The following is a 26028-nucleotide window of genomic DNA, read 5'->3' on the forward strand; positions in this document are numbered from 1 at the left end:
TATCCCTGCTCTGTCACCGCTTCTCAGTCGCTTGTCCTGAGCTAAACTGCAGCCCCACCTGGGGAAGCGTGGGGTTCCTGCTTCCCTGATGAGAGGAGCAGCCAGGACTTCAAGGTAGCATCCAGTCATCTTCAGCACCTTGTTTCCCCCTTTTGTAATCGTGCAACTCCTCCCCTTAACTGTCTCCAGGTGCTCGTTAGTCCCGAAGGGCGCGTGGACCTGAGGGTGGGGTGCACACGTGCGTGCCGGCCACTGGCTCCTCTGCAGGAACCGCTTGTCCAAATAGCAACAGCCCTTGACGATCAAGCCACGCGCCGTGCTTTGTGTCGGTGTTTCCTCGCGGAAGCGGAGCCCTCGAAGGCAGGTTCCCACTGCAGTTACGGGTTAATCTATCAGAACGTGTGGACCGAGCCTCTCTGCCTTACTTAAACCCATGATATCACTAAAAATCACAAAGTGAGAAAGCTTTATTCTCTTCAGCTCATACCCACTCTTTGGTTGTACGTAGCTTTAAGTACCCTGCTAGTGTCGTCCTGTGATCCTGTTTATCCTGAAGCAAAAGCACTCTAGACAGCTGGCGGTCATCAGACCTTCACTAAAAACGCCACTGTTTTTCTCAGTGACTGTTCTCTCTGACTGCTGACTTCTCCATATTCCCAGCATGAAATCAGAAGACATTTTTGGTATGATGGCTGCATTTACAAAAACATATGATATTTAAGGTATTAAAGTTGTGGGTTTTTTTTTTTGCTAGACTTTATCAGGTATTATTTCACATTGCTTTCTCATTCAAATGCTTTCTCATTCAAAACCAAATATTTCCAAAGATACCTGGACGAAGTAACTGTGTGTGTGAACACATGCTTGTGCATGGGCTGTTGTATATGTAAGAGAAAATAGGCCCCTGTGCTCTCACACTTGTAAAAAATACCTGGTGTCTTCAGACAACCCAGAAGCATGTCTATAGCTTCCCTCACTTCACTGTAGTGAATTTATTGGTTTTATTCTTCTGTTGAACTATTGCTGTAAAGCTGTTCTTTTCTCTTCCAGACCCTATATAATTGTAAAGAAACAGAAACCTGCAGTCACAAATAAGCATATGGAAGAGCTGGCTCAGGGGTACAGGTAAGTAGCCAAAAGCAAAACTTCTCAGTCTCCTTAAGACTCATTTATGGGATCTAAACGGAAGTAATGGTGTTTGAGCTGAGCTTTTACGAAAAGCGTATTTTCAGTTTTAGTCTCTTAATTCCTCTCTACCAAATATAACAACCTGTTAAAAACCTTTTCTCTGTGTGAGCTTGCTTGGACATAGTAAAAATGTTTATCAGTTTAGATAATGCAGGTTATAGAATGTTTGTGTAAATCAGCACAGATGAAGTAGTAGGAGAAAGTTATGTTGATGTAGATACTGGGTCTCTCATCATATAGGACTTTTTAAATCACAGAAGGTATTTTTAAAAGCGGGACCAGATTAACAAGAATCACAGATTTTTCTAATATTTTGGTGATTTGTGATAACTGTGGTCTAAGAATAATATGTTTCAAGTATCCCAGTGTATTCTTTTTGGGAGAGAAGAATGCTTTGAGGCTAAATGAAAGCACATATCTTCCATTATTGCATATAAAATATGGCAGTAAAATGCTTTTTAAGTGTCCATTTCACCAATATTTTCTCAGGAATTTTGAAGATTTCTTACATGAGAGTCTGGTTGAATACTTAGATGTGAATGAAGAAAATGACTGTAACATCGCACTCTATGAACATACAATTAATAAGTAAGTAGGATCCATAACAGCCATAATTAAACCTGTTCTGATGTTAGACACAGCCTCCTTTTTACATTTCATCTTCAGTTCTGTTGTGTATTCTTAGTAGGAACTGTTAGGAGTATTCTGTTGTATAATGAAGCATAATCCATTGCTTATCCCAAGAGTATCACAGAACTGCTAAAAAATAATCTTTAGATTTAATTATCCTTCCATTTCATTTTACACATAGTGTGTATTTCTTAAAAGGAATTGCTTCTCTGACTTCGATTACTGACAAAAATTGAACTAACGAATCACGCCATGTAATGGTGTGTATATCTCTAAGGGTTGATTTTGTCAGTGGATATCTGAATTCCTGTTGTCATTGCAGAAATTCCCTATGTTGTTTTGCTGTAAAGATATCTCTAAACTTAAGTACAATATTGACATGAAATGTTAATGTGTCCACAGTGTTTCTTCTAGAACAGTGATATTTTTAGAAATATCTGTGTTCCATTTGAAATATATTAAAAGACATTTATGTCACTTGCTGTCAGATGCTTGTGGCTAAGGTACCACTTTGGGCTTTCCTGATAGCTTAGTAGGTAAAGAATCCGCCTTCAATACAGAACACCAGGGTTTGATCCCTGGGTCGGGAAGATCCCCTGGAGAAGGAAGTGGCAATCCACTCCAGTATTCTTGCCTGAGAAAATCCCATGGACAGAGGAGCCTGGCAAGCTACAGTCCTTGGGGTTGCAAGAGTTGGATGTGACTTAGAAACTAAACCATCAAGGTACTACTTACCTAAAATGAGAATTTTTGCATTTATGTTGTTAAATGGTTAATATTGCCAGCTGATAACTATTTATGTCTTCAATCAGAAAAGTGCTTTTCTGCTTTCTGCTGCCAGATGAAATGTACCATTTTATTTTTGTCTTACTATAATTTAGTAAATAATGCTTTTCAGTCAGTTTTTCATTCTTAAATATATGGCTTTCTCAAAGTACAATTTTTATACCCTTCATTTCAAGATTGAGTGTAAAGGAGAACTGTTATATGGTGGAGGTGGTTTAGTCACTAAGCCATGTCTGACTCTTATGATCCCACAGACTGTATCCCACCAGGCTCCTCTGTCCATGAGATTTTCCAGGCAAGAATACTGGAGTGGGTTGCCATTTCCTCTTCCAGGGGAGTCTTCCTAACCCAGAGATCAAACCCATGTCTCCTCCATGGGCAGGCAGGTTCTTTACCCCTGAGCTGCCAGGGAAGCCTCCATCATGGTTACTCAAGCCCAAAACCTCAGTTTCAGCTTTGCCTCCTCTTCTGCCCTGCACCCACATCTAATCACTTAACACACTATGTGGGCTTTCCAAGTATACTCAGAAATTTGAGCTCTCCTTCACATATTGCCCTATGGGAGGCCACTGCCATTGCTTGTCTGGACTGTTGCAAAAGGCATCTGACTAGGTTTGCACCTGTTCTTACATAGTCTGTTCTTCAAGGATCAGAATGCTCTCATGACTGCTCTTCTCAACCCCTTCCCCCACCCCCAAACCCACCACCACCTCCCAGTGGCTTCCCCTCTCCCTCTGCAGTCCTTGCAGAGGCCTTCACGTTCCTACACAGAACCTGTGCCGCTGTGTCATCTCCTCCCTCGCTCTGCTCTGACCACGCTGGCCTCGTCTTCATGTTCCTGCCCCAAGCCCTCTGCCTGGAATGCTCTCAACTACATGCCTGGCTCACTGCTTCACATTCTCCAGGTCTTCACTCAGGCACCACCTTCTCAGCGAGTTTTCCTGACCACCCTATTTAAAGTAGAAACCCTTCCTGAGTCCACTCCTGTTCACGACTTTATTTTTCTAGTGCTTAAGTCTTAAAATCTGTAAAATGCGCATTTTATTGATGCATCTGTGTGTTGTCTGTCTCCCTCCAGTAGAAGCTTCATGAAGGCAGGGATTTTGTCTGTTTTGTTTACTGCTACAAGTTCAGTTCAATTCAGTCGCTTAGTCGTGTCCAACTCTTTGCGACCCCGTGGACTGCAGCATGCCAGGCCTCCCTGTCCATCACAAACTCCTGGAGTTTACTCAAACTCGTGTCCATTGAGTTGGTGATGCCATCCAACCATCTGATCATCTGTCGTCCCCTTTCTCCTCCCACCTTCAATATTTCCCAGCATCAGGGTCTTTTCAAATGAGTCAGTTCTTCACATCAGGTGGCCAAAGTATTAGAGTTTCAGCTTCAGCATTAGTTGGAACATTTAATTGGAATAAATATTCCTTTAGGATGATTTCCTTTAGCATGGACTGATTGGATCTCCTTGCAGTCCAAAGGACTCTTAAGAGTCTTCTCTAACACCACAGTTCAAAAGCATCAGTTCTTCAGCACTCAGCTTTCTTTATAGTCCAACTCTCACATCCATACATGACTACTAGAAAAACCATAGCTTTGACTAGATGGACCTTTTTCGGCAAAGTAATGTCTCTGCTTTTTAATAAACTATCTAGGTTGGTCATAACTTTTCTTCCAAGGAGCAAGTGTCTTTTAATTTCATAGCTGCTCTCACCATCTGCAGTGATTTTGGAGCTGAAAAAAATAAAGTCTGTCACTGTTTCCCCATCTGTTTGCCTTGAAGTGATGGGACCAGATGCCATGATGTTAGTTTTCTGAATGTTGAGTTTTAGGCCAACTTTTTCACTCTTCTCTTTCACTTTCATCAAGAGACTCTTTAGTTCTTTGCTTTCTACCAAAAGTGTGGTGTCATTTACATATGTGAGGTTATTGATATTTCAATCTTGATTCCAGCTTGTGCTTTATCCAGCCCAGCATTTTTCATGATATACTCTGCATATAAGTTAAATAAGCAGGGTGACAGTATACAGCCTTGACATACTCCTTTCCCGATATGGAACCAGTCTGTTGTTCCCTGTCTAGTTGTAACTGTTGCTTCTTGACTTGCATACAGATTTCTTAGGAGGCAGGTAGATCAGGTGGTCTGGTATTCCTGTCTCTTGAAGAATTTTCCAACAGTTGATTGTGATCCACACAGTCAAAGGCTTTGGCATAGTCAATAAAACAGAAATAGATGTTTTTCTGGAAGTCTCTTGCTTTTTCAATGATCCAACGGATATTGACAATTTGATCTCTGGTTCCTCTGCCTTTTCTAAATCCAGCTTGAACATCTAGAAGTTCATGGTTCACATACTGTTGAATCCTGGCTTGGAGAATTTTGAGCAGTACTTTACTAGCGTGTGAAATGAGTGCAATTGTGTGGTAGTCTGAGCATTCTTTGGCATTGCCTTTCTTTGGGATTGGAATGAAAACTGACCTTTTCCAGTCCTGTGGCCACTGCTGAGCTTTCCAAATTTGCTGGCATATTGAGTGTAGCACTTTCACAGTATCATCTCTTAGGATTTGAAATAGCTCAACTGGAATTCCATCACCTCCACTAGCTTTGTTCATAGTGATGCTTCCTAAGGCTCATTTGACTTTGCATTCCAGGATGTCTGGCTCTAGGAGAGTGATCACACCATCGTGATTACCTGGGTCTTGAAGATCTTTTTTGTATAGTTCTTCTGTGTATTCTTGCCACCTCTGCTTAATATCTTCTGCTTCTGTTCTGTCCATACCATTTCTGTCCTTTATTGTGCCCATCTTTGCATGAAAAGTTCCCTTGGTGTCTCTAATTTCTTGAAGAGATCTCTAGTCTTTCCTATTCTGTTATTTTCCTTTATTTCTTTTCGTTGATCCCAGAGGAGGGCTTTCTTATCTCTCCTTGCTATTCTTTGGAACTCTGCATTCAAATCTTTTCTTTTCTCCTTTGCCTTTGACTTATCTTCTTTTCATAGCTGTTTGTAAGGCCTCCTCAGAACCATTTTGCCTTTTGCGTTTCTTTTTCTTGGGGATGGTCTTGATCACTGTCTCCTGTTCAGTGTCACAAATCTCCCTCTGCAAAGGAAAATGATTATCAGTATCACCCAACACCAAGTTATCCCATACATCAAATTAATTTTACTTTAAAAATAAGAAAAAAAGTAGTATAAATTCATACTTAGGATATTTATTAAAATGTAGAAGTGTGTAAAGTAATTCCCCATCCCACCAAACTCCACCCTCCAGAAGTAGCCAGTGCTAATGGTTTAATATGTACTCTTCTAGATTTTTTTTAGGTAAATGCAAACATACATACATGGTTACAATTATTTTCAGCATCTTGATTTTTTAACTCAACATTATTAACATTATCATCCTGGATATTTTTCCACATGAATGTATGTGTATATATTTATATATATAAATATTTTAATTGCTTTTGATTATGTTGTCTGTACATAAGTACCTTATTTAATTTGCTCCACTATTGATGACAATTTAGGCTATTTCTGGACAGGGAGGCCTGGCGTGCTGCGATTCATGGGGTCGCAAAGAGTCGGACACGACTGAGCGACTGATCTGATCTGATCTCTGAGGCTATTTCTAATTTTTTCACTATTGCAAGCAACGGGTCAGTTATTCTTAATTTGAGCTAAATTTAATGCCCTTATGCACAGTGAACAGTAAGTCTCCTATTTCCTCTTTAGGATAGAAGCTTAGAGTGGTTATAATTTTGAATAATATTGAATGATAAGGTGTTACACAAAAACCCGAGTAAATTTTTGGCCAATCCTATAAAATTCCTTTCTGTTTTGTAAAATTCAAATCCAGACTGAATGTTTGGACTTTCATATAATCTTCTATATGTTCTTGTCATGAAAAAAGAGGAAACTCAGATCTTTACCTTCTTCATTTTCAGCTTATCCCAATTTTTCCATCAGAAAAAGTAAAGTTTTTTGGATTGGTCAAATTGGCCATCATATTAAATATAAACAGAACAGTACCTTTTAACAAACTGTTTCCTTCTTGGTTATAAAATGTTTCTATAAGCTGTTTTTCTATCAAAAAAACAAAAAGAAAGAAAACAAAGCCTAGAGCCATTTTCCTTTCTGCTGACAAAGACCTAAAGTGTCTGAGAGGATTGGGGTTCTGCGAGGTTGTGAGGTCAGAACTGTATTCTTCAAAACCAAAGACTGCATGGAAAACATGCTCTCTAACCAAACGAGGGACAAAATTCAGTACACATTTTTTGAAAAATAAATAGATGGATAACTGGATAAGTGGGGGATCCTTGCCATGTACATTGCAACTAATTCTCCATGATGTGTTGGGTTATCTTGGAAATCACTTCTCTTCAGAAGTACTGTAAACTATTGAAATTACAATTAAGGTTGTGCTTCAGAAACACTCAAGGAAAGGACAGAGGGTCATTGGAGACCACAGGTCCTGGATGTGAGATGTTTCATCAAGACCTAAAAACAGTCTAGCTGCCCTTTCCCATTGCAGTATCTCAGTTGCCTTATCATTTAACCAAAACTGAGCTTTATGCAAAATTATATTATGAAAGTAATCAAGATTCTGACACTTACTAGACAAAGTCTTACTTTGTGGCCAGTATCTAGAACTGAGCTGTCTAGTAAAAATATAATGCAAGTCACCGTATAACTTTTAAGTTTTCTCATAGCTGCATTAAAGAAGTAAAACAGAAACAGATGAAATTAATTTTAATAATTTTATTTAACCCAGTGTATCTGAAAGATTATGTCAACATGTAATCATTATAAAAATATTGAGATATTTTACATTTTTTTCCTACTAAGTCTTATCTGGTATATAGTTATCCATATCACAATTTGGAGGCTAAATTTTCATTGGAAATACTTGATCTGATTTCAAAAGATTTACAATTGAAAAGGTAAATTAATACATTTAAGTGATTACAAGCATAACTAAAAGATTTAAAATAACTGATTAAAAATTCAGCTTCTCAGCTACACTATTTGAACTTTTCAAGTGCTCAACAGCCATGTTTAGCTAGTGGTTACAGTATTGATCCCCTGGTGGCTCAGATGGTGAAGAATCTGCCAGCAGTGCAGGAGACCCAGGTTCAATCCCTGAGTCAGGAAGATCCCCTGGAGAAGGGCATGGCAGCCCACTCCAGTATTCTTGCCTAGATAATTCCATGGTCAGAGGAGCCTGGTGGGGGTACAGTCCATGGGGCCGCAAAGACTCGTAGACTACTGAGTAACTAGCACTTTAACTTTTCACTTCACGTCTTAGTAATTGTTCTTAAAGGGGACATATTCCTCTCTCTAAGATGATAATACAACTTTTTTCGTTGATATAAGTTAGAAAAGTGGGAGAAACCAGGCTACTCATCCACGTAGATATATTTTTTTTTTTAATTTTTAAAAAAACTTATTGAAGTATGTGTGTCAGTTGCTCAGTTGTGTCCGACTCTTTGTGACGCTATGGACTGTAGCCCACCAGGCTCCTCTGTCCATGGAATTCTCCAGCAAGAATTCCAGAATGGGTTGCCATTTCTTTTGCAAGTGAAGTATAGTTGATGTACAATGTTGTGCCATGTAGATATTTTTGATACTGCATTTCTATGTGCTTAATATAGTCATTTCTTAAAAAGTGTTAGTTATTATTAGTATGTAATAATGTTTTATTTTTTATATAGGCATTCTATATTGTCTCCCTTCTCTTGTATTGCTTCATATAATAAAGTTGCATGTTTTAGTTTCACTGAAAAAAAAAATTTGCTTTATTAGATTTTATTTATGTATGGGTTTTTTCCTATCAGCTTTACTAGCATCAAATTTTATTGAGGTTTTATTATTATATAAATTCATTATATATGTTTTATATATAGATTTTAAAATATATTTATGTAAACTTAAATTTTATTGTCTAGATCCCTCTGGGGCCTGGATAGTAATATTTTTTATACCCTTAAAGAGATATTATTTTGTACTTGGAACCTGAGACATCTGCTTCTTAATTAACTTGATAGAGATACCACCCACCTGGAGATTGAACCTTTCACTCTTCTCGGAGTCTGTGCTGGCCTGATCCCGTACCCTCATCACAACCAGTCCCCAAGAAACACATATCAGTGTGCCATGGGGAAACAAGCCATGGGTAAGAATTCCTTCTTGAACTTGGTTCTAAATACTTGGATGAATACTTACACCTTTACTCGTGTTTCACTAGTATTGCATGTTTGGCCGAGTCAGATGTTGCTGACACACATGAGTGTTACCAAACCCAGGAGGCTGTGGAATTCTGCAGTGCTTGCAAGTCATGTCTAACGCCTAAACAAAAATGGAGAAAACCTCTCTGAACTTGTTCCCTTGGCCAAACAAAAGGATACATAATAACTATCACAGAATAACAAGGTAGTAAATATAAAGAGAAAAGCCCTATATAAATGTAAGTTATTAACCAGGAGAGCTGGAAGAAAGAGCAGTGAAAACTCGAGGTAGAAAGAGGAGAGTGGAAAGCAATAGGGATAAAGAGCTATAGTATTGATTAGAATGTACTTAGTTATTGTCTGGATGACCGTCACTGAGCCCGTTATATCCACAGAGTTGCTCCTGTAGCTCCTGAAGCATTCAGTATGTGTCACACGGTTTCCTGAATTTGTGTTTCTTTTTACTTTTCTTTCCTTTCATTCATTCATTGATTATTTATCATCCATAACATTTATTGAACATCAACAATAAACCAGACAGGAGTACTGGAACCTGAAAATACAGAGATGACAGAGTTCTGCCCTCAATGAGTTCACAGTCTAGTAGGAGAGAACAATAAATATACCAGGAATTGGATATAGTCTGATAAACGCTGTGGTAGACTGATAGCTAGCGTCTAAGGGAGTAGGAGCAGAAAGAACACCTAAGGTTAGAGAGTGGATTGTTTCTGGAGACTAGAACTGAACTGAGGCTTGAGGACTCTTGAGTATTTCTCACAGGTATGAGTGCGTGGGGAAGTCTTGGTACATACTTTGATTCAGCTGTTCTGTATCGTGTTTGCTATATAGTATGGGCAGAGAGGCATGCTGGAGAGATGCCCTATGTGTAGGAGTTTGGATTTTTGTCTTGAAGAGAATACAGAGGATACTGGCAAAAAAAAAAAAAAAAGTTTTGCTTATAAGCCTTTTTTTTTTTAATATTTTTTAAAACTCATTTAAATCCTAATAAGTTTAATAAATTTTTTTTCATCCATGTCTATGACATCAATATGACTTGTCATCTCTGATTTAAAGTATGCTACAAGGAGGTTCATAAAGAAACCGTAAAAGGTTTTTGCTTTGCCTTTGGGTAACAACTGGAATGCAGTTAGCCTCTCAGTTACTGATAATTAGCTTGACAATTAAGGAATTCTGTTTCTGCTATGGATAAAGAGTATGCATGTCTTTTCGAGTTTTTATATTGCCCTTTGGTTGGCCACAAAGAAATAAGAAGCATGTTGTCCTGATACCATTTACCTGAATGATGTAATGCCTGGACAGTTGAGAATAATTCCCAGTGGGAAAATCTAAACAGCGGCTCATCAATTTAGCGTTTCCCATTCATCCTCCGCAGCAGTGTAGGCTGAGTTCTCGCTTGTGCTTCTGACTTGCTAACAAGTTGAAATATACAGTACTGAATCCTGTGTGTCCTGAAAGGGCTATCACTTCTATTGGGTTTACCAAACCATTTTGTTTCATGATGTGAATCCCAGCTGAAACAATACACCTTTTGTGTAGAACCTTCAGCAGAATTAACGGAAGACTAATCACTTCATCGCGAATGCCACTCTTTAGTGTGTTTGAAGATTGAAACAGAAAGGGCTGTATCTCTCACCACTTGGCAAATCTTTTTGTTTTTGTAAATAAGCGACTCAAACGAAATAATATTTTTATTTTTGTAACTTCTCTTCCTACCAAAAAAGAAAAAAAAAAGCCTTTATTTTGTAGCCCTGAGTACCTAAAACGTTTGGCCAGTTACCACACACAGTTAAGCAGGATCAGTGTGTACAGAAAGCCAATTCAGTGTCTGTAGAGTTCTTTTGTAGTTTTCTGTGTGAAGGTTTTTTTTTTTCGTTTTGTTTTGAGTGTCATTTGCAATTCATTGTCTGTGTTTTCTGAGGTTGGTGTATTCAGCTGCTCTGACCCTGGGTCCTGCACATTTAGCTCCTTGGATACAATCCTCTGACGTGACTGCTGACGCTAGGAAGACAAAAGCCGCTGAATATCTTAAGTAATAATAATTTTAAAAAAAAGCCTTTGTTACTGTTTGTTATTATAAAACACCTGACTGGAAAGAAAAGCCATGAGATAAAAGTAATATTTAAAGTTGGCACACGAGAAGGCCACCTTGCTCTGTGGGCACTGAAATAGCTGCAGAAGTATTGAGCGAGGTCTATAGGAAAACTGGCAAAAGGAGAGAGGGCAGCAGAGGGAAACCAGAGCAGAGACCCAGTTCTGAAGCAAACCCAGCTCTCTGAGTTGGACTTCTCAAGTCATTTTAATTCCATGCTGTCTTGACAGCTAGTAACTAAAATAACACTATCCCATTTTAGGTATCAGCCACTGCTTAACACTGTATACAGTTCAGAAATTCTGTGTGGATTTTCTTTTTTTTTTTTCGGATGAAAAATTACACAGTCACTTTTTGTGATTCCTTATATATCCTCCCAGTGTCTGTGTGGATTTTATAACAGAATATTTTAGTTGCTCTTCATCTGTTAGTCCATGTGGAAAGTGAAAGACATTATCCCAGAATTAATTCACTAAATACTCTAACCAACCTGGAAATTGACTATATGCCATTTACCACTAACCCCTCCCATTCAACAGTGAGAAAATAAAAGTCATATTCTGTCACTAAGAAGGAGACCAAGACAGCACAGACCACAGAGACTTGAGAGCCTTACCTTGTATATAAGACAGGGCTGACTTGAATGCAGCCTAAAACACCAGCAGAGGGTGTTTCTTAAATCTAAGGCTCTTTAAATTATTCGTGAAGTTCAGGGCTCCACACAGCGTGTTACTGAGCTACTGGGAGGCCTCCCTGCCGTGCCTGTGGCTCTGTTGTGACGTGGTTCAGAGCGCGAAGTCAGGTCGGCGTGTGTGGAGGTGGCAGGGTCTTCAGGTCACCCAGTGCTGCAAGTGAAGGCTGTCTGAGGGGGCCGCGTTGTCTGCTCCCCCCGGCACCCGACGCCAAGTTCACATGAGTCACGCTTTCATATCCTGCCCATTTTATTAGTTGGCACGCCTCTAGTAGAAGCCTTTCTCCCATTTAAAAGGACCTTTTGGTCACTGTCAGCTCAATTAATGAATATGCATCACATCCCTCCTCCAGCCCCCGCTGCTTCTCACCGCCCCTTCCTCCTTCAGCTCTAAACTGCTTGGACTTTTTTAAAGTTCGGCATTAATGCAGCTTCTGTTTTTGTTTTTGTTTTTGACTGAGTCTGTTCCTAAGAGGGTAGTTCCTTCTCTTATATCCCCCACTTTACAGTAGGATGGCATGTACTAGAAATAGGCTGGAGGATTTAAAAATACTAGGAACACATAATGTACACATAAAAACTCATAAAATGTGGCTTCATTCTACATCTCTTCTTCTCTCGTTTTCTGTTTGAATTTTTTTTTTAAGACAATTTTTTTTAATCCATTTGGGGATACAAAGTGAAAAGATGTCTTGACCAAATTATCCATGGTAATTCTCTTTTAGAATTCCGTTGGTTAAAAAACACATACTCATTGTAGATATTGTAGGTGTAAGCTTGTGTGACAGTTCTGAGACTAGAATGTTTATAATGAGGTACAGTTCCGTATGTAGGGTTAGAGTTGGAGGTAGAGTGGGCAGTCTTGCAGGATGATGAGTATGTATTTTTACTGCTAATGTTGTTAATATTAGTCATAATGAATGTTGCCACTCATTGAATATCCAACTGATTTATGTACATTTCTTCATTTAACATATTAATAATAATAGTCCTGTCAGATATAATACATACCTCTTTGTTTCTGACAAGGAAATTGAATTCCAGTTTGGTTGAGTAACTCTTAAGAGATTACTTTATGTCTTCTATATAGTGATCTTTGTAAAACTTACTAAAATTTTTCTCAGCTGAAACTAACTTCTTTCCTCACTTTTCTGGTTCACCATGGATCATGATGAAGGTAGACTGTAAATTATAAACTCCCTTGAGGACAGGGACTACGTCTGCTATTTATCACTGCATCTCTGGGGCCTAGCCGGGTGCCAGCTTAGTAGCTACTTAATAAATGTCTCAACAATGAATGAATCTTTGAGCACATTAAAATTGTTAAGAAATCAGATGCAGATTTTTAAAAGTCTTTGAAATGAAGAACTACATTGGAGGACTTTACAACCCAGTGCTTAGACTTACAATAAAGCCATAGTAAGGAAGACAGCATGATGTTGGCATAAGGGTAGGCATGTAGATCAGTGGAACAGAATCCAGAAACAGAGTCACACTTTTATGAGCAATTGATTTTCAATGACTATATCAGGGTAATTCAGAGGAAAGGAAAATCTTTTCAACAAAATAAAATATCTGAGTATCTATATAGAAAAAAATGAATGTCAGCTCCTACCTCATACCATACAAAAAGTTAATACAAAATGAATCACACCCCTAAATGTAAGAGCTGAAACTGTAAAACTTATAGAAGGAAACTTAAGCAAAAATCTTTGTGACCTCCAATGATGTAAGAGTTCTTAGAACACAAAAAGGACAAACTATAAAAAATGAAAATTTTAGTAAATTGGATTTTCTCAAGTTATACTTCTTCTCTTTGAAGGATGTTGTTAAGAATATGAAAGACAGGGACTTCCCTGGTGGTCCTGTGGTTAAGACTTAGCACTTCCACTGCAGGGAACATGGGTTCAGTCCCTGGTTGGGAATGAAGATCATGCATGCTACTAGATGTGACCAAAAAAAAAAAAAAAATATATATATATATATATATATATATATATATATATGAAAGACAGCATTAAGCCACAGAATGGAAGGAAGTATTTTCAGTATATCTGATAGAGGATTTGTGTCCAGAATACATACAAAGAACTCTTGGGTAATAAGACAACTCAGAAGATGGGGGCCAGGGGAAAACTCAAGACATTTCACAAAGAGTAACAGGAATAACCAATACACTCATGAAAATATGTTCAACGTTATTAGTCATCAGGTAAATGTAAATTTCTGTAAGATGTGACTGCACACTCATTAGAACGAAGCAGATGAAAAAGATTTGACATTTGTGAAGCAGCCAAAATGCTCACACACTGCTGGTGAAAATGTAAAACAGTAAAATCACTTTGGAAAATGCTAAAATTATTCTATAAAGTTAACCATACTCTCAGCAAACAACACAGAAGCTCCACTCCTGTGTATTTATCCAAGAGAAATGAGTAACAAAGATGTGTGCATCAATGTTCATAGCAACTTTATTCACAGTAGCCCAAAACTGGAAACATCTCAACTGTCCATCAGCAGGTGAATGGATAGACAAAATGTATATTGGAATAGTACTCAGCAATAAAAAAGAATGAATTCTGTTACACACAGACATGTGAATGCATCTCAGAATCATGCTAAATGAAAGAAGCAACTCAGGAGTACATTTACTATATGATTCCATTTATATATAAAATTATAGAAAATGCAAACTGAAACTGTACTGATAAACAGATCCTTGGTTGCCTGAGGCCAGGGACAGGATCATCTGTAAGTATTGGAAATGTTCTGGATCTTAATTGTGGTAGTGGTTTCACAGATTCATGTATCTGTCAGAACTCATCACCTTGTACACTTTAAATGGGTGAAATTTATTGTAATTCCATAATATATACAATTAAATAAAAAGAGCTTGGGTGAAGGAAGATGGAAAAATTAGTTAAATATATACAACTTTATTTTTCTCAATATACCTTTTCTAAGTTGTGTTCATCCTTACTTTTTTTCCTTTTGTCTTAAAAAACGTTTTCACTGTTTTTAACCTACATATACCTACCATGTTATGCCAATTTGTGACTCCTTAAGAAAGTTTTGATCAAGAAAATAAGACTTTGTAAGAAAGATTATGTCCTGGGTAGTGAGCAAATAAATTCATTGGAGACTGTTTTTATAGCAAAATGGGCCAGTAGAAGGAGAATTCAGCTTATAGATATTCTATTAGTTATTATGTACATGCAGTGCCCTTCTTAAGGAAGCTGGAAATACTGATAGAGCTGTCCTAGTTTGAGCATATGCTTCACCCTGGGTTAATGTTATAATTTCTACATGACATTTTCTCCAAAAAACTTACTTATTGATAAAAATAGCTAGGCAGTCATTCATAATTTGTATAAAAATTATGGGGTGTGGTGGCATTTGAGAATTTCAGAACATAGAAGTCATAGTTTATAAATCATATTTTAACCTACGCACCCATCGCCAGTGCTGCTAGAGATGTGTATACATGAATCGGCCTACAAGTTCTTTCAAAAGTCTTTAAGGAACATTTTCTGATGAGATCATAAGCCCCAAACTTTTGCTAAACCGTTTAGCTGTTCCTCCATTCCACAGTGGGTTGCGATGCCCCAGAGTTACGCTCTGGGCCGAGTAGCACAGGTTTATAGCAGGATGCCATCTCTGTCACCCTTGTTTACAAGTGCAGCTGGCTCTGCGTCTCTGCTGCATGGTAACACTCGGCTCAGGTCTCAGAGGGCACGTTTGGCAGCCTGGTGGGACTTTGCCTGAACCGTTGTCTCTGGTGGGTAAAGTATACAGTTGAAGCTGAAATCTCAACATAAATTTGAATTGATTTCATGTAAAAGGATGAACTTACTATCATGAACTTTACTGTAGTCTGAGCAGCAGCAATTTTATTTGTAAGGCCATAAGTGATCTATTATCAGGTATCCTGCCCAGTCTATTAGTTGGCACTAAAATAACAGTAATTGGGGATTTTTAGTGTGAACTTGAGAAAAAGTTCATGCAGTTTAGTTTAGCTATTGGTTTTCAGCTGAATCTTGATAAATTTTCTAGAGATTTAAGCACAAATATGTACCTTCATAAAAAGTATATTGAAATTCTTCCATTTCATTTACTTGACATTTATTGAGCATTGGTAATAAGCCTAGCAATGTACTAGGCACTTGTTTCTTTAGTGTCCTACGGATTTCATTAAAGCCCAACCATCAAGGAGTACTATATCATTTTTGCTGCCTGAATAGGTTGTTTCCATCTCTAAATTGAAATCACCATTGATTTAATGAGATGAGTAAGAGAAAAAGGAAAAGGAAACAAATAATTGAGTGTTATATCTGCTCACATTAAAGCTTAACTCCATTAAATGACATGTCAGCAGCTTAGAGGTGTGTGGGTATTGCAGACGTGCTGCTGCAGGGAAAAGAAGAGATACTTGGGAAAAGTTAAAGAGGTCCAGAAACCTGCACTCAAGCTCAACGGTAGGGCAAACGTGGATTTCCCAGTTTTAAGGTCTCTGAGTAGGAGCAATTGTGTGTTCACAAGCCCCGGAGACCGAAAGCCTTTTTGTTGAATCGATCTTTGAACTTTAATGCACCCAATGGGGAAAAAGGAGAAGGGTAGGTCACATTCTAGCTTCACTTTCAGTTGACAGTGATACTCTTCCAAGGTCCAATCAGGTGGAAAGGCTGATTGCTAAGGAGAGAAAAGCCCATCCCTGACTGGACAGGGCCCTGGATTCCTTAGGGGAAAGGACCCTGCCTTTCCCCATTTTATCTCCAGCGCTGGGCCCTAAGTAGGTGTTTATTAACTGCTTAATAAGTGAATAGTTATTTTTTCCTCCTTTTTATTTTTTCATGTTGAACATTTGGAATTGCTGGTTTCTTATTTGTCCTGTTGTCCAAGCTTTCTGCCGTCAGCACTGTGCGGTATTTTCTAATTGCAGCTGTAAATAGGCCTGGAACATAGTAGAACCAAATGCAGGATTGTTGACTGACGTGTATGATTAACCAGCAGAGACAAAAGCTCTCCAAATGGAATCAATTTTATAAATCCAAAAGTTGAAATTATTCAGATTAGTATACCTTGAGTATGGTTTTTCTTCTTTGTAGGATTTTTGACATAACTAAGAAAAATTGTTTTTGAAAGTCATTAATCACTATCAGGTATTGCTCTTTAAATATTTGAAGATTTTCTTCATTTTAATTATTAAAGTGAATGTTTCTCTCTATATTCATTGCTGCTTAATTATTTGATCTAATAGAATGTTGCATTTTGTTTTCTCCAATACCAATGAAGGTACCATTGGATACAACCAGAGGAATAGAATTGATACTCTCATGTATCTCCTAGCATATCCACAAAAACCCATGGTTAAAACAAAGACTATTGAGTTGATAGAATTTGAGAAACTGCCAGCCGGACAGAATGCGACAGTTGCCGTGATGAGTTATAGTGGCTATGATATCGAAGATGCTCTTGTTTTAAACAAGGCTTCCTTGGACAGAGGTAAGTGAATTTTCAAAGCACGAGCACCAAAGGTACCTTTGTGCAGATTCAGATACAAGTGTGATCAATGTGAAAGTCACTTGACGTCAGAATGTTAATGTCAGTTTCAAGTGATTTGATTTCTATAATCTACAGCCAGGAAGTGGTTATGTATGGTGTTGACATTTTTTAAATGAATATTATATAGAGGTATTAATAATTGTTACTAAGGAACCTTTTTCTTTCTTTGTTATTTAATTTATTGGTGACTTGAGACAGTTCAACAGAAAACAAAATTTGAAATGTAAGAATTTGATTATTTCCTAGCAGGAATTACAATAAATGAAATACCGTTTTTTTTGTTTTGTTTTGTTTAAAAACATCAAGTTGTATATTTAATTACAGACCTGTTGAAAGGGCAATGGCAATAGTTGTGTGTGAACGACTATTTTCTTTTTTTATTGTATATCTCAGCTCCATAATGCTATACCTTTTTGTTAGCAAAATGATAAAAGTATACATGCACAAACCCTGATTCATCATTTTACCTTTTTCTTTGCCAGTGTTTTGATGGCTTACTTTTGCACGTCCCCACCTGGGGGCTTGTTAGCCACCACCTGATCTGCGGGGTGACTTCTGTCTTCATCATCCATTTCTCTCCTTTCTCCCTGGCAGACCCGCCCTGCCTTCACTCTTTGCAGTTGCTAGGCAGCCATAATAGTACTCCTAGACATGTGTCTTTGGCGTTAATGTTGGCTGCACTTAATTTATGCCTCTTTTTTTCCTCCAAATGACAACAGCCATGCTTTAAAGCTAGATGTTTTCCTTTCTGATTAACTGGTAACGTTTATGTGGAAATCTGAAGACTTTGTGATATCTGTCAGAAACTCCGCAACACAATTTAATGATCTGAGTTTACTGTCTGCTTGCTTTTAAGCTCCCACCTGTAAATAAAATGTCCATTTATACTTAGAAGAAAACGCTTCTGATTCCATGCAGTTCAGATTCACACTGCACTCCAGCATGTTGCACTTAATGGCCATTGTACGAAATTTCAAGATCATGTAAGGTTTTCAAAGCAGCTTGCTCTCTGAGGCGAGTTTATTATGGCCATACACAATTTACCAGGAGCCATAACAACGAAGACTGTTATCAGAGACACACAGATGTCTTCATCTACTGTCCAGATGTAGAAATGTGTTGTTTCATCCTATGGTCACCTTCCTATTTAAAAAATGACATTAGAGCACTGAGATTTTATTTAGAAATCCACTCTTCCCTGATTAATTTCCTGAACTCAAATTCTTAGATTTCTTGAAAGAGTTCTGCTTTGGGTGGAGAATCATAAGCAAAGGATTTTACAGCCTTGCATTTATTTCTTCAGTAATAGCTGGCATTTAATCTGGAGACATTTTCCTATTTAAGTGAACTCTGACATGGCTCAGTATATCCTGGAGAGATCAGAGGGAGAATCCCATTTAAAATAACAGCTTGGCCAAAAGGGGAAGAAGAAAGAAATTCAGCCATAGCATCTTAGGAAATGTTACTTAGTGTGGAAGGACTGGCAGCTCTTTTGAGCAACTGACAAATCCTTCTGTGGCTTTCAGTGGTTGAGTTTGCTCCATCTAAAGGCTTTTTCTATTCATTTTGCTTACTTTTCTTAATGTTTAAGTTGTTAATTGGTACCAGCACTTTTCCCTCCTCCACTAGATAAATGTAATATAAAAATGTAATCAAAGTAATCTCTAATCTTCAAGGCAAAGGTGAACTGTCTCTCCCATTAATATCATTTGATTGCTTCTTTTTATTCTCTCTTTTCTCTGGAGAAAAATTAATGTTTTTGTTTGCTTGTTTGAGACTTCCTCTAAATGCTAAAATCAGCTAAAAGAAAACTTTCCAGAGAAGAGTAGCAAACGTTTTGCAACAAAATGATATGTGAGAAGAATGAGGGCTAATCAGTGAACTTGCTCTGTCTCAACTCAGCCACCATGTTGCTGAGTGCCCTTGGCCACTTAATTTTTCTGCCCCTCACTCGTGGCCCCTGTAAGATAGAGGGATTAAGCCAGGTGATCTCTAAGACCCTTTCCAATTTTCACATGCTATGGCTCTGCACTCTTAAAGAATCATAGTGATATTCTTAGGTTTTTCTCACCTTCCTCCAACCTGACAAGGTATATTCTGTGCTGGAAAATGATTGTAGAGATTCCAGTGTTTATATGCTTATATGGTAGAGATCTTGAGCCAGTTCTTCAAGTCATCAGATTGTTATTTGGCTTGGCTGCTCTCATAATCTAAATGTAGAGCAAACGTGGAGTGTGTTTCTGTGGGCTTCCCAGGTGGCTCAGATGGTAAAGAATCTGCCTGCAACACAGGAGACCTGGGTTTGATCCCTGGGTTAGGAAGATCCCCTGGAGAAGGGAATGGCAACCCACTCCAGTATTCTTGCCTGGTGAGTTCCATGGACAGAGGAGCCTGGTGGGCTACAGTCGATGGAATCACTGAGTTAGACACGACTGAGTGACAAACACTTCGGAGGGGAAGGGAGGTAGAGTGGGGTGGCTTGTTGAATAACACAAATCTTTGACTTCATAGTTTCATATTGCTGGTGGTTCTGAACCCACTTTGATTTCATTTTAGGTTTTGGGCGTTGCCTTGTATATAAAAATGCTAAATGCACCTTGAAACGATATACCAATCAGACTTTTGATAAAGTGATGGGGCCCATGCTGGATGCTGCTACAAGGAAACCCATCTGGCGACATGAGATTTTAGATGCAGATGGTATTTGTTCTCCAGGTAAAAGCCTTAAAATCATTTTTTTAATGTATATGCTTTTAAATTATGGTAAGTATTCAGCAGTATGTCTGAATGTTTGGTATACAGGGCAGAAAAAAAATAACAACCTATAAAACCATATCACCCCAGGTGCTATGGCAGGGAAAACAAGTGCAGTGACAGCAGTGTAGTAGCTGGTGTCTGTGCTTACCGCAAAAAGGTGCAAAGTGAAGGTGAGGACAGCAGGAAAATCAAAGAAATGCTTATATTTTCTCATTGTCCAAGTTAAGTTGGTAGGGACTCATTACTAGCTGAAATCACTGTGACATGGCCCAAACCTATTCTGATACCCTAGGAGATATTTTAAAGTGGATGGATTTTCTATCATTCATGTGGTCCCCTAAAGCAGCATCTTAATTTTATACATGCTGTGATCTTAATCTATGTGGTATTTTCAGATGGGCTTGCAGAATTTCACACAAGCCCTGTTGAACTCTGATTCCAGCCATGTGGACTCTTTTTGTTACCTCCACGTCTGAACTTCATGCACCAGGTCTAATCATGGGGTTTTATTCTCCAATAACCTTTGCCCTCCACACGGATGATAGTGACTTGTCTAATGCTCTTCTCTCTCTCTCAGGTGAGAAAGTAGAAAACAAGCAAGTGCTTGTAAACAAGTCCATGCCCACAGTGACTCAGATTCCCCTGGAAGGAAGTAACGTGCCCCAGCAGCCGCAGTACAAAGATGTGCCCATCACGTACGTCCTGTTACATGAAAGATTTTTAAAAAGAAGGGATGGAGGAAATTAGAAGTTAGCTCCTTTGGCTGGTGACTCCCAGAGAGACATCTGCCCAATGTCAGCTCCATACCCACTCTTGGACAACGGGGTCCCCAAACCCAGACCCAAACCGTCATCCTCCCCTCACCTACCCCAGCCTCAGACATACTTCCTCTGGGTCCGTTTCTTAGTGAGTAGTGCCGCCATCCAGCCAGTCACCTACAGCATACACCTGACTCCTTTGCATGACCTGCTGCTCGCATTAATTTGGTCAGTGCTATCAGTTCTGTCTCCTCAGAGGTTCTCTCACTTCCCAGTAACAGGCGTGGCTATCTGAGTTTGGCCCGCTTCTCCTGCTGGACTCATCGTTCCTGGTACCTGCTCATCTGCCTCCAGTCGTGCACCTCCCCACACGTCTCAGGCTCTGTTACTGCTAGAGTGATTTATTTTTTATCCTCAATTATTCATCTGCTACTCTCTTGAGTAAATAGAATAAAACTTGAATAGATTGAATAAAACTGCTAATGACAATGTCGCCTGCAGGATAAAGGCTGAACGAAATGATAATATAATAAATACACAGCCATCCATGACTCTTGGCACATGTCTTTAGTCTCACCCTTTGGCACACCAGCCCCCGTATTTCTAGTCAGTTGTCTGTTATTCTCCAGACATTCCATGTGACTTCTGTGCATTTACTCATGCTGCTCCCTCTGCCTGGAATTTCCTTCTCTCTGGTCACGTCTCCACTCTAGGGTCTCCTCCTCCAGGAAGCAGTCCTTGATAGCTTGCCTCTCCCTGCCACCAACCACTGGCAGGACTGACTGTCACCTCCTCAGGCCTTTCCCATTACCCCTCTCGCCATGCCAGAAAACTTTCTTGTATCTCCCTTTCTCTCTTCCTTCATTGGTTGTGAGTTTCTTTGGGGCAGGAACTATGTCTTCTTAATCTCTGTATGTACAGAGCCTGTAAGGATCTGACACAAGTAGACTCTGAATAATGTTTGTTGAATGAAGGACAGATGATGTGAAGTGTGTGAAAAAGTTCCCAATGGAAAAGCTGAGTAGATTAAAGTAATATTTAAAAATATGGAGTTGAGTAACAGGCTTCAGCTTAAATCCCAGGTCTGCTTTGTATGAGTCATGTGTCCTGGGCAAGTTCTTAACCTTCCTAAGTTTTCCTCAGTTCTTATTTCCTATAAAGGAATAACAGTATGTGAATACCATGTATGGTAATGATTAAATTGTATTGTGCCTGCCTCATAATAAATGTTTAACCACTTTAAACTAGGACTGTCCAAGGGAAATTGTCACATTTTAATTTATTCTTGAAAGAGGAGAGTCATTTTTCAGAACCTGAAATGAGAATGTCAGAATATTCTGTGATAGGTATTACATGAAATATGCCTGGAAGAATAGGTTCACCAAGGGCGGCTTGAAAGCTCTGCTATAGTGACTTTCTCTTAATATTAGCTACAAAGGGGCAACAGACTCGTATATTGAAAAAGTGATGATATCTTCAAATGCTGAAGATGCTTTTCTGATCAAAATGCTGCTGAGACAGACAAGGCGTCCAGAGATTGGAGACAAATTCAGCAGTCGTCATGGTCAAAAAGGTAAGTTGTATCGTTTCTCAGCTTTTTTTTTTTAATAAAACTGTAGTATTTATTAACCACATTATATAAGAACTACTTTATAATTCTCTGTTAGAAAAATTCAGTATGTTACAAAAAGTATTAACCATGTTATCAAAAGTATTCTTGTTTTATTTCCAAGATTAACCTGTTTATATTTTAATGGCATCTGACAGTATACCATAGTGTTGCTTCTCTATACTATGTATTTCATTCTGCAGCTGCTCAGCCCAAAATTATAAATACGTTCTAGATGACGTACCTACTAAAGTACAAGTGGCTGTTCAGAAATAAATAGTAATACCTATTTTTTACGAAAGGTGTTTATTTAAAATGCTGTATGTTCTATTGGGTCATAGTATCAGGATGTAAGCACCAAAAGGTACCTCAGAGTCATCTGCCCCTTTGTTTAACACAAAAGGAAGTTCAGGCCCTGCTCAGTGAGCAGCCGGTCACAGGTGCCCAGCTCGGTGCTGAGCGGGTGTTAGAACCGTGGTCTTCCCCGCCTCCAGTGCAGTGCTTTGTCTACCTCACAGTGACCCTTCTCCTCGATGCTCCTTCTCCATCAGATCCCATTGGCAAGCCTATTTCTGCTGATGGTCAGTGCTGGGTTTTCATTCATTGTTGGTTTTATTTTGTTTTTATCTTCAAGGAACATGTGGTACTGTGTCACTACTGATTAACTTAGCAACAGAGTCTCTTTTAGTCAATATATACCTAGAGTTTAAGTTTGTCCTGGTGTTTGAGTTTTAGCTGTCTGCCATGCAGTAGTATTCAGAACAACAGCAGCTAACACTTGGGTAGCACTCAGTGTGCCTGGCACATTGCTCATCTGTTTCTTCCACAGTCCCAGGAGGGAGGTCAATCTGCACTTTATAGGTGAGAAAGTCAAGGCACAGAGAGGTTAGAAGGTTGCCACATCCCCAGTTGGTGGCAGAGCTGGTTTTTAGGCCCTAGCAGCCTAGCTCCAGAGTCCATGCTCTGTAACTAACCTGTTTGCTATCCTGACTGTTAAGCAGTTAGGGTTGTGCCTGACACATAGTAAGTGCTCAAGAAGTGAAAGCTGTGATCATTAATACTGGCTATTACTCATTCAGTCTTCAACTTTGAATCTCACTTGTGCTTATAAATTGCTGGTGTGGTATTTTCCTGTTTTTGTTGTTTGTTTTATTCCTTCTCTCCTGAACCCCTCTCCCATCTCCTACCCCATCCCATCTTCTTGTTTTTAATTGACTGGTTTGAAGATAATTATACATTAAATTCTTGATGATTCTGACTATTGCTTTGCCAGGCAAGTATATCACATATTATAATGTGTTTGGTCAAATGAATCTAGCCTTAGTTGTCATTCCATCAGTGGAACTTTTTCAGACTAAGGTGCTATTTCATTGGAAGCATTTTTTAGTTCAGTTAACAGACACAAGATTATTTCAGCCTATCAATATTTTATGAAACAGAATTGGTTCCATCTGTAACTGTGAATTTGATACCTCTACTTCATACAGTTCTGTAAGATGCTAAGTCTTAACTTTTGAGTTTAAAACCGATCTTGAGGTTCTATTATTTTCTATTGCTTACCAGTGAAAGTCAGATTCTCTATATTGAGATTGTTTCTCCTTCTCCGTTGGTCTTGACACTTTCTGAGATATACTCCGAAGTCTTTCTGGGGTAACCATAGCCTCGTTAACAGCATCTATTTTACTTGACCTATTTCCTGGACAAGAGCAAAGCTTGATACTCCTCTTATAAAATGTTGGTTGGCACTAAAAGTTTTACAAGCATGCACACCATAAGAGGACATCTCTATTCTGAATCAGTGTGCACAGTTGAAGCCCAAATCCTTGTGCTTTGTTCCATCAAAGTTACTGTGTAAAGAGTTGAAGGCTAGTGTACATTTCAGTACTTATCCACTGTGTTTGCATTTCACTAAGCTTGAGGACAGGGACTATGTCCTTAGATTCTCATAAGAGCTTTTCTCAGAGTAGATATTTAGTAGATAATTGATAACAGTTGAATATATGAATGAATTGAAAGTACGGGGAATATGAAAAGGAACAGGTTCCCCGCTCTTGATGGATTGATTTTTACCCAGATTTTAATCTGTACATTGTATATGAGTGTGTGTATGTTACAGTAGAAACAAAGCAGTACTTCTGAATGAAAACCATGCTTGGTTAGTAAGTACCTGTGAATACAGACCTCGAGGTAAAATGTCATCAAGTCTGTGCTCTCGCATTTTTTCAAACTGTCAATAAACTACAGATAGTGTTCATTGACAGAAGTGGTTTCCAACTTGCAGTGATCTGAAACGCAGCAGAGTTTAGAGATCTCTTCAGTCTTAGGGAGCTTTGACTAGAATATCTCTATACGAAACTGAAAGAAGTCCTCCTGGGTCCAGATGACCTTTCACTTGTAGTGAGGAGTTTATCTTGCTAGTTTTCTTTTTCCAGATGGCTTTTAATCCAAGGGTAAAACCTTCTGATTAGCCTAGATTCCCTTGATATTCTCTTCTCTTACAACTTCATTAGATTTATTGAAAAGATTGGGGGGGGGGAACAGCAAACAAACAAAAAATAGATAATGTAAGCTTTATCAGAGTATAAGGACCATTCACATAATTTTTATTTAAATAATTTTTATTAAATAATAAATGCACATGGCTTAAAAAGGTCAAATAGTACCAAAAAAAGAGTGCCTTGTAAAAAACATAGTTTTCTTTCCTTTCCTTTCTTCTTATTCTGCTTCCTGAAGCAGTTTCACCTCAATTTCATCTTAGTATTTCTAAATAATATTCTTAAGCAGCTCTGTGTTCATTCATCCGTTTGCAGACGGATTCACCAGCAGACATTGCTTGCTGATCTCGCCTTGTGATAGGTAGGAGGACCTACACTTGGCTACCTCCATTTCCTATTCCCAACTTCCATTCCCTGCATAGATTTATCATAATTTTAAGTTATTTAATTATATTGCATTATCTGGCGCCATAAATATTTGCTTCCAAACCAAGTGATTGTTGAGTACATTTCTTTGGTTATATAACTTTATTTTTTCAGAAGTTAATCTGTATCTCATTTAAGAATTTTGCTTAATTTTCCTTATTTTTATTACCATTCTTCTATACCATCAATAGCCTCTCAGCACAATTTTCCACATGATCGGTGGTCTGTTAGAACCATTTTTTCCCCAGATGGTTTCTTGTGTAGTGTCCCCACTTGTCCTCCTCCAAGCCATGATGGTTCTTCTCTGAGCCAGACCTTCCCAGGAAAGTGTTAAGAATTGTAATAGGCAAACTGAGAGGTTAATCCTTGGAACTCTGAGGAGTGCAGGGCGGAGCCTGGGGAAGCCAAGACCATTACAGCTCATCTTGCGTGCCCATTCTTAGAAAGGTTGGGAAGCACTCTGTATTGGTTTGCTTGGACTGCTAAAATAAAATGCCACAGACTTAGGTGACCTAAACAAGAGAAGTTATTGTCTCTCAGCTCTAGAGGCCAAAACTTCAACATCAGTAATATGAATTTTAGGGGCGACCCAGCCCATGCACTGCACTCTAAGCCTGCTGAATGGTAATCATTTATGACAGCCTGCTTTGAGCCCTTGTTTCTTGGCTCTCCCGTCACTGCTCTCTCTACCCCACCTCCCACCCCTGTAGTGGGATAGTCCATCTATTAAGTTGCTGAGAAAGTGTGCATGTAAAGTACATTTTTTTGAGCTCGTGTATGTCTGAACATATTCTATCCTCAT

General features: G+C 38.7%; 1 protein-coding gene across 2 annotated transcripts in view; it reads left to right on the forward strand.

The window, feature by feature from the left end:
- POLR3B (RNA polymerase III subunit B) overlaps positions 1-26028 on the forward strand; it is a 115948-nt gene that overhangs the window by 59254 nt on the left and 30666 nt on the right. For both annotated transcript variants that reach the window (XM_019961239.2, XM_070789655.1), the window contains 7 exons: positions 1051-1125; positions 1678-1776; positions 8639-8766; positions 16912-17121; positions 19738-19896; positions 20516-20633; positions 22127-22269. In XM_019961239.2, the coding sequence (XP_019816798.1) occupies positions 1051-1125; positions 1678-1776; positions 8639-8766; positions 16912-17121; positions 19738-19896; positions 20516-20633; positions 22127-22269 (932 nt within the window). The remainder of the gene's footprint in view (positions 1-1050; positions 1126-1677; positions 1777-8638; positions 8767-16911; positions 17122-19737; positions 19897-20515; positions 20634-22126; positions 22270-26028) is intronic.

Source organism: Bos indicus, chromosome 5 (genome assembly GCF_029378745.1).
Source record: "Bos indicus isolate NIAB-ARS_2022 breed Sahiwal x Tharparkar chromosome 5, NIAB-ARS_B.indTharparkar_mat_pri_1.0, whole genome shotgun sequence".
NCBI lineage: Eukaryota > Metazoa > Chordata > Mammalia > Artiodactyla > Bovidae > Bos > Bos indicus.